This window comes from Octopus sinensis, linkage group LG29 (genome assembly GCF_006345805.1).
Source record: "Octopus sinensis linkage group LG29, ASM634580v1, whole genome shotgun sequence".
Lineage (NCBI taxonomy): Eukaryota > Metazoa > Mollusca > Cephalopoda > Octopoda > Octopodidae > Octopus > Octopus sinensis.
The window spans coordinates 10,624,799-10,639,761 of record NC_043025.1 but is presented as its reverse complement, the minus strand read 5'-3'; the positions used below and the strand labels follow the sequence as shown (position 1 = coordinate 10,639,761).

Sequence of the window (14,963 nt, the reverse complement as noted above, 5' to 3'; positions counted from 1 at the left end):
CACCAACATCCTCTTAATGATTAACCAGAGATGATTATTTTTTTAAATGAAAATATCTGAAATAAACTCAACTGCTCTCACAAATGAGAATACTAAAAATGAACCCGACTGCTCTCAGAAATTAAGTAAAAATCTGGGAAAAATAATCTGGAGTCCTTGTCCAGTACCAGATCAATCCCAGAATCTCATCAGTTTGTGCCAGTCACGAGGCGAAACATCCCTGAAAGTTTCATCCAAATCCATCCAGTGATTCTTGAGATATCTTGTCCATGGACAGACAAACAAATACAACTAAAAACAATACCTCTGCCTTCGCTAAGGCGGAAGTAATAACAATAACAACAACAATAATAATAATATTTTTATTTAAAAAAAAAAAAGGGGTAACATAAAAGGGACAGGGAACATTACAAAGACAGAGAACAAAAATGGAGCACAGAGAGATTTTTGGTTTTTTTTTGTTTACACTAAATATAGAAAAGGGATATAAAAAAAATAAAACAAACAAGAAAATAACTTATATTTGAAATAAAAGAAATGGTCCCAAGAAGAGGATGGGCAGTTGCTAAAAACAGCAGCTACAATATTATAATGAAGACGTTAATCATAATAATAGCTGTTTCAAATTTTGGTGCAAGGCTAGTAACATTCACCCTCATGGGACGCCAGTGTGGGGCAGGACTCAAGGCCAACGTTTTCAAGGACAGGGAACAAATCGATGGCACTGACCCCAGAACTTGATTGATGATTTTTATTTCCTCGACCGCAAATCCCCACCACCACCACCACCACCACCTCCACAAAGGGATGAAAAGCAAAGATGACCCTAATTTGAATTTAGATATATAATAATAATAATAATAATAATAATGATAAAGGCACAGGAGTGGCTGTGTGGTAAGTAGCTTGTTTACCAACCACATGGTTCCGGGTTCAGTCCCATTGCGTGGCACCTTGGGCAAGTGTCTTCTACTATAGCCTTGGGCCGACCAAAGCCTTGTGAGTGGATTTGGTAGACGGAAACTGAAAGAAGCCCGTCGTATATATGTATATATATACATATGCGTGTGTGTGTTTGTCCCCCTAGCATTGCTTGACAACCGATGCTGGTGTGTTTATGTCCCCGTTACTTAGCGGTTCTGCAAAAGAGACCGATAGAATAAGTACTGGGCTTACAAAAGAATAAGTCCCGGGGTCGAGTTGCTTGATTAAAGGCGGTGCTCCAGCATGGCCGCAGTCAAATGACTGAAACAAGTAAAAGCGTAAAGAGTAATAATCCTTTGGGGGAGGGGGCTAGTTGATTACATCGACCCCAGTGTTTCACTGGTACTTATTTCACTGACCTAGAAAGGATGAAAGACAAAGTCAACTTCAGTGGAATTTGAACTCAGACCATACAGAGAGACAAAAATACTGCTAAGTCTTTTGCCTGCTGGCTAACGATTCTACCAGCTTGCCACCTTAATAATAATAATAATAATAATAATTAATTCTTTTTTTTTAAAATAATAATAATAATAACAATGATTCTTTCCACTACAAGTACACAGCCCAACATTTGTACTTGAGCAATACTTTATTTTACTGACCCTCAAAGAATAAAAAACGAAGTGATCCTGATAGGATTTGAACTCAGAGCATATAATAATAATAATAATAATAATAATAATAATAATAATAATAATAATCCTTTCTACTAAAGGTACGAGGCTTAAAATTTTGGGGATAGGGGATAGTCAGTTACATCGACCCTAGGCACTTATTTTATGACCCTGAGAGTATTAAAGGCAAAGTCGACCTCAGTGGAATTTGAACTCAGGACCTCAAGACAAACAAAATGCTGTTAAGTATTTTTCCCAGCATGCTCATGATCCTGCTAGCCCACCACCTTAATAATAATAATAATAATAATAATAATAATAATAATAATAATAATAATGATAATAATGGTTTCAAATTTTGCCACACAGGCAGAAATTTTGGGGAGAAGAAGAGTCAATTACATTGACCCCTAGTGTTTAACTGGTATTTATTTTATTGACCCCGAAAGGATAAAAGGCAAAAATCAACCTCACTGGAATAACCATAACATTTAATTTTCTCACAACAGATGAGAAACACATTAAATGGACAGATTAATTAATTATTTGCTTAATTAGTCAACAATATTTTTCTTTTGGAAAATTTAAATATAAAAAAAGAAGAAAAAAAGAAATAAATATATATATATATATAAAGACTAGTGGAATAAAGAAAGAGAAATAGGGGAGAAAAGTGAGAGAGAGGACATAAGAGAATGAAGAAAATAGGGGTTAGAGGTCAAAGGTGAATATCCTCAGAAGAGTACTCCAAAGAAGGAGGACGAAATGAGTGGTGGGGTGGATAGGGGTGGAAGGTGTATGGGGGTGGGAAAGGGGTGTCAGGGTGGTGGAGAAAGGGGGTGTCAGGGTGGTGGAGAAAGGGGGTGTCGAGTGTGGGTCACAGGATACCGGAATTAAAAAAATTTAGGGGTGGGGCGGGACGAGGTGGGGTGGGGCGGGACGAGGTGGGGTACGGCGGGGTGTAGTTCAAGATTTGGTTTTTAAAGCTTCGATCTCTGACATTAGTAGTTTAGTTATGGCGACGCATCTGTCTGCTTCTTCACCGCCGATCTGTGCCAGTGCCTCCTGGGCCACTTGTCGGACACCGTTCACTGGATCATTTCGCCTGAATGAATAATAAAAGAGAGATAAATGAAGAACTGAAGAACAACAACAACAAGGTGAAGAAGAAGCAGAAGAAGAAGAAGAATTGGAAGAAGAAGAAGAATTGGAAGAAGAAGAAGAAGGAAGAGGAGAAGAAGGAGAAGAAGAAGGCAAAGGAGGAGAAGAAGGAGGAGAAGAAGAAGAAGAAGGAGAAGGAGAAGAAGGAGAAGAAGAAGAAGAAGGAGAAGAAGAAAAAGAAGAAGAAGAAGAAGAAAAAGAAGGAGAAGAAGAAGAGAAGAGAAGAAAAAGAAGGAGAATACGAAAAGAAGAAGAAGAAAAGAAGAAGGAGAAGAGAAGAAAAGAGAAAGAAGAAGAAGGAGAAGAAGAGGAAGAATGAGGAGAAGAGGAGGAGAAGAAGAGAAGAGAAGGAGAAGAAGAAAAGAAGAAGAAGAAGAAAGAAGAAGAAGAAGAAGAAGAAGAAAGTAGAATAAAAACACAGCACCACATAAGAAAAATCTGGTTTTATTTATTTATTTTTGTTTATTTATGCATTTATATTTTAGACAGAAGTACGGCTATGTGGTTAAGATGTTTGCTTCCCAGCCATGTGGTTCCAGGTTCAGTCCCACTGCATGGCACTTTGAATGCATGTTTTCTATTACTGACTCAGATTGCACAAAAACTTGTCAGTGGTTCTGGAAGATGGAAACTGAGAGAAGCCCATCAAATTATATCTCTCTCTATATAAACGGCAGATTGTCTGTCTGTGTGTCTGTCAGGTTGTACCCTCACCCTGACCACGGCTTTCAACCGATTCTGATGAAACTTGACACATACATAGCCCAATGTCATAATTTAAAGCTAACACAGCGAAAATTTTGAAAAGTTCCCCCAGTTCTGAGAAAAATCAATAAATTTGACATGGGGTCGAGAATCTAAGCTTTTTATATGCAACACATTTTCTGTTGTAGTTTTCGCAGTCGTTGCCTACTAGGGGCTCTTACATACCCGGGCAACGCCGGGCGATGCTGCTAGTATATATATATATATATCAAATGTGAGGATAAAATTCTTTTCGAAAAAAAATATTTTCTCGAAAAAAACTTTATCAATGGCCAGCATATTAAAAAATACATTTAAAGGTTAAATTTATATAATTCATAAATGAGAGCAAGGGAAAAATTTCTAACGCCAAATATGCCGAAAAATTGGACATATTGTCCATTAACCATATAATTTTTTCACAATACGCACGCTACTCAAATAAAGGTCGACAGAAATTTCTAAAAAAATTCCATTATTACCATATCGGACCGATTTCAGAGCCCTCTCTTCGTCAGTGATACATGTGGTAAAAGAAATAAATGAGATACTTACTCATACCCATGGAAGAAGCAAACACTAAGTCACGGGCACAACTAAGTACCCCAAATACATCCAAAATAGAAATACTCCAGCCCATGGACAATATGTCCAATTTTTCGGCATATTTGGCATTATTATATATATATATATATATATTATATATATATAATCATCATCATCTTCATCATTTAAAATCCGTTGTCCATGCTGGCATGGGTTGGACGGTTCGACCGGGGTGTGGGAAGCCAGGAGACTGCACCAGGCTCCAGTCTGATCTGGCAGTGTTTCTACAGCTGGATGCCCTTCCTAACGCCAACCACTCCGAGAGTGTAGTGGGTGTAATCATCATCATCTTCATCATTTAAAATCCGTTGTCCATGCTGGCATGGGTTGGATGGTTTGACCAGGGCTGGTAAGTGGGAAGTCTGCACCAGACTCCAGTCTGATTTGGCATGGTTTCTATGGTTGGATACCCTTCCTAACGCTAACTACTCCAAGAGTGTAACGGTTGCCTTTTATGAAGGAAGTGAGCTGGCAGAATCGTTAGCACGCCAGGCGAAATGCTTAGTGGTATTTCGTCTGCCATTACGTTCTGGGTTCAAATTCCGCCAAGGTCGACTTTGCTTTTCATCCATTCGGGGTCGATTAATTGACTTAATCCGTTTGTCTGTCCTTGTTTGTCCCCTCTGTGTTTAGCCCCTTGTGGGTAGTAAAGAAATTAGGTATTTTGTCTGCCGTTACATTCTGGGTTCAAATTCTGCCGAGGTCGACTTTGCCTTTCATCCTTTCGGGGTCGATCAAATAAGTACCAGTTACGCACTGGGGTCGATATAATTGACTTAATCCGTTTGTCTGTCCTTGTTTGTCCCCTCTGTGTTTAGCCCCTTGTGGGTAGTAAAGAAATTAGGTATTTTGTCTGCCGTTACATTCTGGGTTCAAATTCTGCCGAGGTCGACTTTGCCTTTCATCCTTTCGGGGTCGATTAAATAAGTACCAGTTACGCACTGGGGTCGATATAATTGACTTAATCCGTTTGTCTGTCCTTGTTTGTCCCCTCTGTGTTTAGCCCCTTGTGGGTAGTAAAGAAATTAGGTATTTTGTCTGCCGTTACATTCTGGGTTCAAATTCTGCCGAGGTCGACTTTGCCTTTCATCCTTTCGGGGTCGATTAATTGACTTAATCCGTTTGTCTGTCCTTGTTTGTCCCCTCTGTGTTTAGCCCCTTGTGGGTAGTAAAGAAATTAGGTATTTTGTCTGCCGTTACATTCTGGGTTCAAATTCTGCCGAGGTCGACTTTGCTTTTCATCCTTTCGGGGTCGATTAAATAAGTACCAGTTACGCACTGGGGTCGATATAATTGACTTAATCCGTTTGTCTGTCCTTGTTTGTCCCCTCTGTGTTTAGCCCCTTGTGGGTAGTAAAGAAATTAGGTATTTTTCTGCCGTTACATTCTGGGTTCAAATTCTGCCGAGGTTGACTTTGCCTTTCATCCTTTCGGGGTCGATTAAATAAGTACCAGTTTAGCACTGGGGTCAATATAATTGACTTAATCCGTTTGTCTGTCCTTGTTTGTCCCCTCTGTGTTTAGCCCCTTGTGGGTAGTAAAGAAATTAGGTATTTTGTCTGCCGTTACATTCTGGGTTCAAATTCTGCCGAGGTCGACTTTGCCTTTCATCCTTTCGGGGTCGATTAAATAAGTACCAGTTTAGCACTGGGGTCAATATAATTGACTTAATCCGTTTGTCTGTCCTTGTTTATCCTCTCTGTGTTTAGCCACTTGTGGGTAGTAAAGAAATAGGTTGCCTTTTATGTGCCACCGGCACAAGTGTCATTGTCTTAATTTTCTAAAACAGCTGAATTATTTCTGATAATGTTGGAGTTACCTCTCTTATTTGGTGTTTTCTGACTGCAATAATCACGTAAGTGAGATTTTTATCCCAAGCCATTGTATTGTACTCTTTTACTCTTTTACTTGTTTCAGTCATTTGACTGTGGCCATGCTGGAGCACCGCCTTTAGTCGAGCAACTCGACCCCAGGACTTATTCTTTGTAAGCCCAGTACTTATTCTATCGGTCTCTTTTTGCCGAACTGCAAAGTGACGGGGACGTAAACACACCAGCATCGGTTGTTAAGCAATGCTAGGGGGACAAACACAGACACACAAACATATACACACACATACATATATATACATATATACGACAAGCTTCTTTCAGTTTCCACCTACCAAATCCACTCACAAGGCATTGGTCGGCCCGAGGCTATAGCAGAAGACACTTGCCCAAGATGCCACGCAGTGGGACTGAACCCGGAACTATGTGATTGGTAGGCAAGCTACTGACCACACAGCCACTCCTACGCCTGTACACCTGATATCCTATCAAACATATTCTTTTAAGTGACTCAGCATTCAGATTAGTTGTTAAATTGATAACAGTACTTAATTTCTTTTAAAGGTAGTGCTTATTTTATCATTCTCTTCTTTTTATTTTTTTTGGTGTCAAAGCAACTGCTAAGATATGGCAACTTATAAGTTGCCATATCTTAGCCGTTCAACATCAGTTGGATTTTTTCCATGGGGCTTTTCAAATTTTTTTTTCTCACTGCAGTCTTGGAAATGATGGAAGACAACTTTGTATGAAAAAAATTTTTGAAAATTTCTTATTTATTTTTCACCTCCTTCCATCCCCACTTCTCCGGACCAGTTTTCACCAATTTTGGTCAACAATTTTTTTTTTTCACTACACACTTAAAAACAGCTCTCCAAGATGTTAGTCACAACCACATGACTCTACTTGAGAGTTGCTTCTGTCCAAACATTCGGTCATTGACCCGAGCAGGTTCCTCTCCCCTAGCCGGTGACACCTTGAGAAGCCGTACTGGATCTTTTCAGTTTGAACGGCAGTTTTTTCTAGCGGTGTCATATGAAATTCTCACCCATAATCATGACCCTAGTATCGATCTATTGCATTTCAATCTGTTTTAGGGTTAGGGGTGGGGGGAAGGGTATCTATTTTTCTTCACAAATGTAAATGAACCCAATCTGTTTCTTAAACGAGGGACATATTCATACGGCACAGAATGTTTTATTTTACCTCAGTGGACGTCATTGATTGGTTGAAATTGCAGAAATTGAACAAAAAAAACAACAAATATCTTACAACCTATAGAATTTTCTCAATAAAGCCAAGAGAAAAAGATGTTTTATAAACACATTCTACCAGTATACGAAGTTTAAAAGTGTTTAGTTACCTAGAAATTATGTTAAAAACAACTGTTCAAACCGAAAAGAGCCAAAATTTTCTGAACCTTCTGATTTTTTCAGTATGCTAGGCCACTGGTTTAAATTGATGTTAATTTAATTAATATAAATTTTTACCCTTATTATTTAAATTTAAATGTTTCTTTCTAAAGCTCAATACCACTGCCATAATCATCATCACAAATGATAATTAAGGAAAGAACAGTAACAACAAGATGAACAACAAAACCTACCAGCGATCTATGATGGCTTTCACACAGCTACGGTCCTTCAGTTTACCCAAAGACAACACGGCGCTCTCTCTTACTATCCGATCCTTATCCTGGAGCATTGGAAGAATCTTCTCTGCAGTTTCTCTCTTTGATCCTTTACCTGCCAACAATCAATGAGGGGTGGTCATGGCACAATAAGGAAAACAATAACAACAACAATAATAATAATGATTTAAAGCACTATCCGAACGTGGCCGATGCCAGCGCCACCCTGACTGGCTTCTGTGCCGGTGGCACATAAAAAGCACCATCCGAACGTGGTATGCCAGCGCCGCCCCGACTGGCTCCTGTGCCGGTGGCACATAAAAAGACCATCCGAACGTTGCCAGCGCCGCCTTGGCTAGCTTCCGTGCCGCTGGCACGTTAAAAGCTCCAACCGATCATGACCGATGCCGGACCCCCCCTGGCACCTGTGCAAGTGGCACGTAAAAAGCACCCACTACACTCGCAGAGTGGTTGGTGTTAGGAAGGGCATCCAGCCATAGAAACTCTGCCAGATCAGACTGGAGCCTGGAGCAGCCCCTGGCTTCCCAGACTGTGGTCGAACCGTCCAACCCGTGCTGGCGCAGAAAACGGACGTTAAACGATGATGATGATGATGATGATGATGATGATTTAAAATTTTGGTACAAGGTCAGCAATTCTGAGGGGGCAGTGAAATTGATTACATTGACCCCAGTACTTTACTGGTACTTTATTTTATTGACCCCGAAAGGATGAAAAGCAAAACTGACTTTGGTGGAATTTGAACTCAGAATGTAAAGATAGAGTAAATGCTACTAGGCTCAGGTGTGGCAGTGTGGTAAGAAGTTTGCTTCCCAACCACATGGTTCTGGGTTCAGTCCCACTGTGTGGCACCTTGGGTGAGTGTCTACTATAGCCTCAGACCGACCAAAGCTTTGTGAGTGGATTTGGCAGACAGAAACTGTTTATTTTTAGAATGACATTGTCGGGTAGGTGTGAGAGGCTGGATCTGGCCCTGTTTTGAATTAATCATGCATTATCTCATAGCTTTGAAATTTCAATGATTTGATTGTTTATTTCTAGAATGACATTGTAGGGTAGGTGTGAGAGGCTGGATCTAGCCTTGTTTTGAATTAATCATGCATTATCTCATAGCTTTGAAATTTCAATGATTTGATTGTTTATTTTTAGAATGACATTGTAGGGTAGGTGTGAGAGGCTGGATCTGGCCTTGTTTTGAATTAATCATGCATTATCTCATAGCTTTGAAATTTCAATGATGTGATTGTTTATTTTTAGAATGACATTGTAGGGTAGGTGTGAGAGGCTGGATCTGGCCTTGTTTTGAATTAATCATGCATTATCTCATAGCTTTGAAATTTCAATGATGTGATTGTTTATTTTTAGAATGACATTGTAGGGTAGGTGTGAGAGGCTGGATCTGGCCTTGTTTTGAATTAATCATGCATTATCTCATAGCTTTGAAATTTCAATGATGTGATTGTTTATTTCTAGAATGACATTGTAGGGTAAGTGTGAGAGGCAGGATCTGGCCTTGTTTTGAATTAATCATGCATTATCTCATAGCTTTGAAATTTCTATGATGTGGTTGTTTATTTCTAGAATGACATTGTAGGGTAGGTGTGAGAGGCTGGATCTGGCCTTGTTTTCAATTAATCATGCATTATCTCATAGCTTTAAGATTTCAATCATGTGACTGTTTATTTTTAGAAAGACATTGTAGGGTAGGTGTGAGAGGCTGGATCTGGCCTTGTTTTCAATTAATCCTGCATTATTTCATAGCTTTGAGATTTCAATGATGTGATTGTTTATTTTTAGAATGACATCATAGGGTGATGTTAGATTTAGTTGATTTGTATAAAAAAACAGGTAGAATATTTTGACTGGATATGGCCAGTTTAAATGTTAAAGCATCATCCAGTGTACTCCTAGATACACTGTGACTAAATAAAAATTAGTGGGATTCATAACTGTTCATATCTTACGTTCTACTGGGAGTTTGGTGTTATACAAAATGTGGCAAAAAATAGAATTTAAGAGTAAACTTACCTGCTTTGGCCAGGGCTATGGTAGCAACAGCACGAATATTTGGGTCAGATTCATGTAACATATCTTCCAGAAAGTGTAAAACAGCAGGTGAAGAATAGGAACCTGAGAAGAAGAGGCAAATATAATCTATGTATTTATTTATTTATTTATTTATTTATTGGCAGACAGACAGACAGATTGATAGATAAAGACAGAGATAGATACATAGGTAGATAGATAGATAGATAGATAGATTAATAGATAGATAGATAGATAGATAGATAGATAGATAGATACACAGATAGATAGATAGATAGATACACAGATAGATAGATAGATAGATAGATAGATAGATAGACAGATAGATAGATAGATAGATAGATAGATAGATACACAGATAGATAGATAGATAGATACACAGATAGATAGATAGATAGATAGATAGATACACAGATAGATAGATAGATAGATAGATAGATAGATAGATAGATAGATAAATACACAGATAGATAGATAGATAGATAGATACACAGATAGATAGATAGATAGATAGATAGACAGACAGACAGACAGACAGATAGATAGATAGATAGATAGATAGATAGATGATAGATAGATAGACACATAGATAGATGGATAGATAAACAGACAGACAGACAGAGAAAGACAAACATAGAAGATAGACAGACAGATATAGAAAGATAGATAGATAGATAAACAGATAGATAGAAAGATAGATAGATAGACAGACAGGCAAGCAGGCAGACAGGCAGATAGAGAGAAAGATAGATGGATAGATAGATAGATAGATGGATAGATAGATTAATAGATAGATAGATAGATAGATAGATAGATAGTTATGTTTCTTTATTAGCTACACAGGGCTGCCCAAAGACGGGACAAATTACAAGGTAGAGTTTTTCTTTTGGGGATAAAAAAGGGGGTTTGGTTTTTGATCAAAAGGGATCGTTATCACAGAAATGTCAATAGATAGGTAGATAGATAGATAGACATACAGACAGGCAGGCAGACAGACAGAGAGATGGATGGATAGATAGATAGATAGATAGATAGATAGATAGACAGATAGGTAGATAGGTAGATAGATAGATAGGCAGATAGATAGACAGGTAGACAGACAGATAGCTAGATAGAAAACAAGGTTCAACCAAATTAATGTACCTCCCACCCCCCACCTCTAATTTCAATTTAATTAGATAACTGAATCAAATGCTTAAACACCTAAGTAATGGCTGAAATATTTAATGAACGGAAAACAAAAATCCCAGTTTGCTCAATCAATCAGTAGTTTGAGAAACCACATCTGAAAGTATTCAGTTGCTTGTTCAGCTCAACACATATTGCTTTGGTGGAGGCACATGGCCTAGTGGTTAGAGCAGCGGATTCGCGGTCGAGGGATCGCGGGTTCGAATCTCAGACCGGGTGGTGTGTGTGTTTATGAGTGAAAAACACCTAAGCGCCACGCGGCTCCGGCTGAAGGTAATGGCGAAACTTCTGCTGACTCTTTCGCCACAACTTTCTCTCACTCTTTCCTCCTGCATCTTGCAGCTCACCTGTGATGGACCGGCGTCCCGTCCATGTGAGGAACCTATACGCCACGGAAACAGGCCCTTATGAGCCAGGCATGGCTTGAGAAGGAACAAACAAACAAACAATGTTTCTTTGCGTGAGTGTTTCCTTGTGTGTGTTTGTCTATGTGAATGTTTCACGGTCGAGGGATTGCGGATTCGAATCTCAGACCGGGTGTGCGTGTGTGTGTGCATGTATATATATACATACACACACAGCAGTGTAAAAGTGTGAAATGGTAAATAACTGGTGTCAGTTTAGATTAGGGAACATATACATTTAAACATAATTGCTGAGTTGTTACAATAGAGTACATCATAAGACACAGGGAAGTAAGACAGTATGCAGATAGTCCCCTACAGCTGTTTCAAGAATAGATGCACATGTAATTAAAAAATTTGTCCACTCACCGAGATTTTCAATAGCGGTCAATCGATGTTGGCTGTCCATGTTGAATACTTGTTTCATGGCATGGTAGCCCACAGCATACTGTTGTAGTTTGTTATAGAATGATTCCGAATCTCCGTTCTCATTCTGACAGAATTGATTGAAAACCTCTCGGTCCAGTTTCTGCTCGCAGTGAAATATATCCCGAAAAATCATGTTGATGAAGAATGCGAGCTTGCTGTAAGAATACTTCGATGAAATCTGTTCTTCGTAGTCTACAAGGAAACACTGTTTGAAGATGTCCCAACTGATGCTGGTCTCACTGGGGAAGTGGCGGTCCCAGAAGTTAGAATCCACTTCTAGATCGCTGTGGCAATCCGAGTCATCCGAATCGGTATCATCTTTGTAAGTCTTCATCACTGTACTCTCTTTAATCACAGAGTTCTGTCGAAAAAGTGTGGCAAACTTGCTAGAATTTGGTGAGTTTGATGAAGATTTTGTAAAGCAGCGCATTGGAGCGATCTTGTACATGTCGGCTTTGATGCTGCCAATAAGGATTTTGAACTTCTTGTCAAAGTTGTCGCTTCTACCAAAGAAGCACCAGTTCAACTTTGACAGCATCAGTTTCCTGTTCAAAGACAAAAATTGGGATCACCATCATTAATTATGAAAAAGACAGTGGGCTGTCAGAATTGTAAGGACAACAGACAAAGTACTGATAAGCAGTTTGTCAGTCTGCACATTCTGAGTTCAAATTCCACCAGGGCTGACTTTGCCTTTCATCCTTTTGGGGGTCAATAAAATAAGTACCCATTGAACAAGGGAAGAGGAGTCAATACCTATTTCTTTACTGCCCACAAGGGGCTAAACATAGAGGGGACAAACAAGGACAGACAAAGGGATTAAGTCGATTACATCGACCCCAGTGCGAAATTGGTACTTTATTTATCGACCCCGAAAGGATGAAAGGCAAAGTCGACCTCGGCGGAATTTGAACTCAGAATGTAGCAACAGACGAATTACTGGTAAGCATTTCGCCCGGCGCGCTAACGTTTCTGCCAGCTCATCACCTTGTCAATATAATTAACTTAATATAATTAACTTAAACCTTTCTCAAAAACTGCTGGCTTAATGCTAAAATTTGAAACCATTATTATTATTAATGATGATGATGATGATGATGATGATGATGATGATAACAATCCTTCCTATTACAGGCACAAGACCTGAGATTTGTGGGAAGGGGTTAAGTTGATCACATCGACCCCCAGTACTCAACTGGTACTTAATTTGTCGACTCTGAAAGGATGAAAGGCAATGTTGTCCTTGGCAGAATTTGAACTCAGAACGTAGTGATGGATGAAATATTGCTATGCATTTTGCCTGGTGTACTAATAATTCTGCCAGCTCACCACCTTAATAATAATAATAATAATAATCCTTTCTACTAAAGGCACAAGGTATGAAATTTGGGAGTGGCTGTGTGGTAAGTAGCTTGCTTACCAACCACATGGTTCTGGGTTCAGTCCCACTGCTTGGCACCTTGGGCAAGTGTCTTCTACTATAGCCTCGGGCCGACCAAAGCCTTGTGAGTGAATCTGGCAGATAGAATCTGAAAGAAGCACATTGTGTGTGTGTGTGTGTGTGTGTGTGTCTGTTTTTGTGTTGTGCCCAATCACTACGTGACAACCAGTGCTGGTTTGTTTACAACCCTATAACTTAGCAGTTCAGCGAAAAGAGACTGACAGAATATGCACTGGGAGTCAGTTTCTTGGACTAAATCCTTCGATGTGGTGCCGCAGCATGGTTAGAAGTCCAATGGCTGAAACAGGTAAAGAGATAGAAAGAAAATAACATAAATGAGTAGTATACTTACATTCCTGAGTTGAGGTGGTCACCAAGTTCTTTGAAATTGTCGATACGAGCCACAGGAATGATTATAGAATTGGTAACGTAGGCCAAGGCCAGTTCATTCTGGCAGGTTACATTCTCAATGGAATCCAAAGACAGAACCATCAGAAAGATCTAGAATGAGAAAAAATAAAATCCACGGGTAATTAATATAATAGGTGCAGGAGTGGCTGTGTGGTAAGTAGCTTATTTACCAACCACATGGTTCCGGGTTCAGTCCCACTGTGTGGCATCTTGGGCAAGTGTCTTCTGCTATAGCCCCGGGCCGACCAATGCCTTGTGAGTGGATTTGGTAGACAGAAACTGAAAGAAGCCTGTCGCATATATGTATATACTAGCAGCATAGCCCGGCGTTGCCCGGGTATGTAAGAGCCTCTAGTAGGCAACGACTAATCCCAATCTAGTCCTTTCCCTCTAGGGAATGAAGGCGCATGTGTAGGTTGCAATGTCTTCTCTCCTCACTCGAATACTTCTGTGTATACGATGTTCCTAGCTGTCCTTTGGGCGAAAACATGAAAACATCATTGCGCCTCGCAACGCGTGAACAGCCCACGTACAGCCCAGAAAATGTGTTGCATATAAAAAGCTTAGATTCTCGACCCCATGTCGAATTTATCGATTTTTTCAGAACTGGGGGGAACTTTTTCAAAATTTTCGCTGCATTAGTTTTTAATATGACATTGGGCTATGTGTGTGTCAAGTTTCATCAGAATCGGTTGAAAGCCTGGGTCAGGGTGAGGGTACAACCTGACACACACACAGACACACAGACAACAAACTGCCGTTTAATATATAGAGATATTATATATATATATATATGTATGCGTGTGTGTGTTTGTGTTTGTCCTCCCCACATCCCTTGACAACCGATGCTGTTGTGTTTACGTCCCCGTTACTTAGCGGTTCGGCAAAAGAGACCGAAAGAATAAGTACTGGGTTTCCAAAGAATAAGTCCCGGGGTTGATTTGCTCGACTAAAGGCCGTGCTCCAGCATGGCCGCAGTGAAATGACTGAAACAAGGAAAAGAGAAAGAACAGAGAGAGAATAAAGGTGAAGGTAATTAAAAAATCAATTAATGGGAATGATTGATGGAAGACAGGAAATTATTCAAATATTTCTGTTGTTCTTGTTTACACTATTTAATATGTCTCTCCTACCTTGTTGCTGTTTAGCCCCAGGTCAGTCCTGATCCAGCAGACCTATGATCAAAGATGTTCCAGATGTGACCATCCAGTGTTTTATTCTGACATAGTGTATCTAGGACTACATTATCTAATGTGTCCTTGTGTGGAGGCACGTGGCCTAGTGGTGAGAGCAGTGGACTCACAGAAGGTAATGGCAAACTTCTGCTGACTCTATCACCACAACTTTCTCTCACTCTTTCCTCTTGCATCTTGCAGCTCTCCTGCGACGGACTGGTGTCCCATCCAGGTGGGGAACTTATACGCCAAGAAACCGGGAAACCGGCCCTTATGAGCC

At 39.8% G+C, this 14,963-nt stretch overlaps 1 protein-coding gene across 6 annotated transcripts in view; it reads right to left on the bottom strand.

Annotated features, from left to right (window-relative positions):
* Positions 1-1,950: 1,950 nt before the first annotated feature.
* The window catches only part of LOC115226206, a 58,586-nt gene continuing 45,573 nt past the window's right edge, over positions 1,951-14,963 (bottom strand). For 3 of the 6 annotated variants that reach the window (XM_029797224.2, XM_036514820.1, XM_029797225.2), the window contains exons 4-8: positions 13,450-13,598; positions 11,597-12,201; positions 9,618-9,719; positions 7,545-7,683; positions 1,951-2,706 (exon numbers count right to left, since the gene is read on the bottom strand). In XM_029797224.2, the coding sequence (XP_029653084.1) occupies positions 2,568-2,706; positions 7,545-7,683; positions 9,618-9,719; positions 11,597-12,201; positions 13,450-13,598 (1,134 nt within the window). In that variant the 3' untranslated portion in view covers positions 1,951-2,567. The remainder of the gene's footprint in view (positions 2,707-7,544; positions 7,684-9,617; positions 9,720-11,596; positions 12,202-13,449; positions 13,599-14,963) is intronic. The other 3 variants (XM_036514821.1, XM_036514822.1, XM_036514823.1) reach the window with 3 other exon arrangements.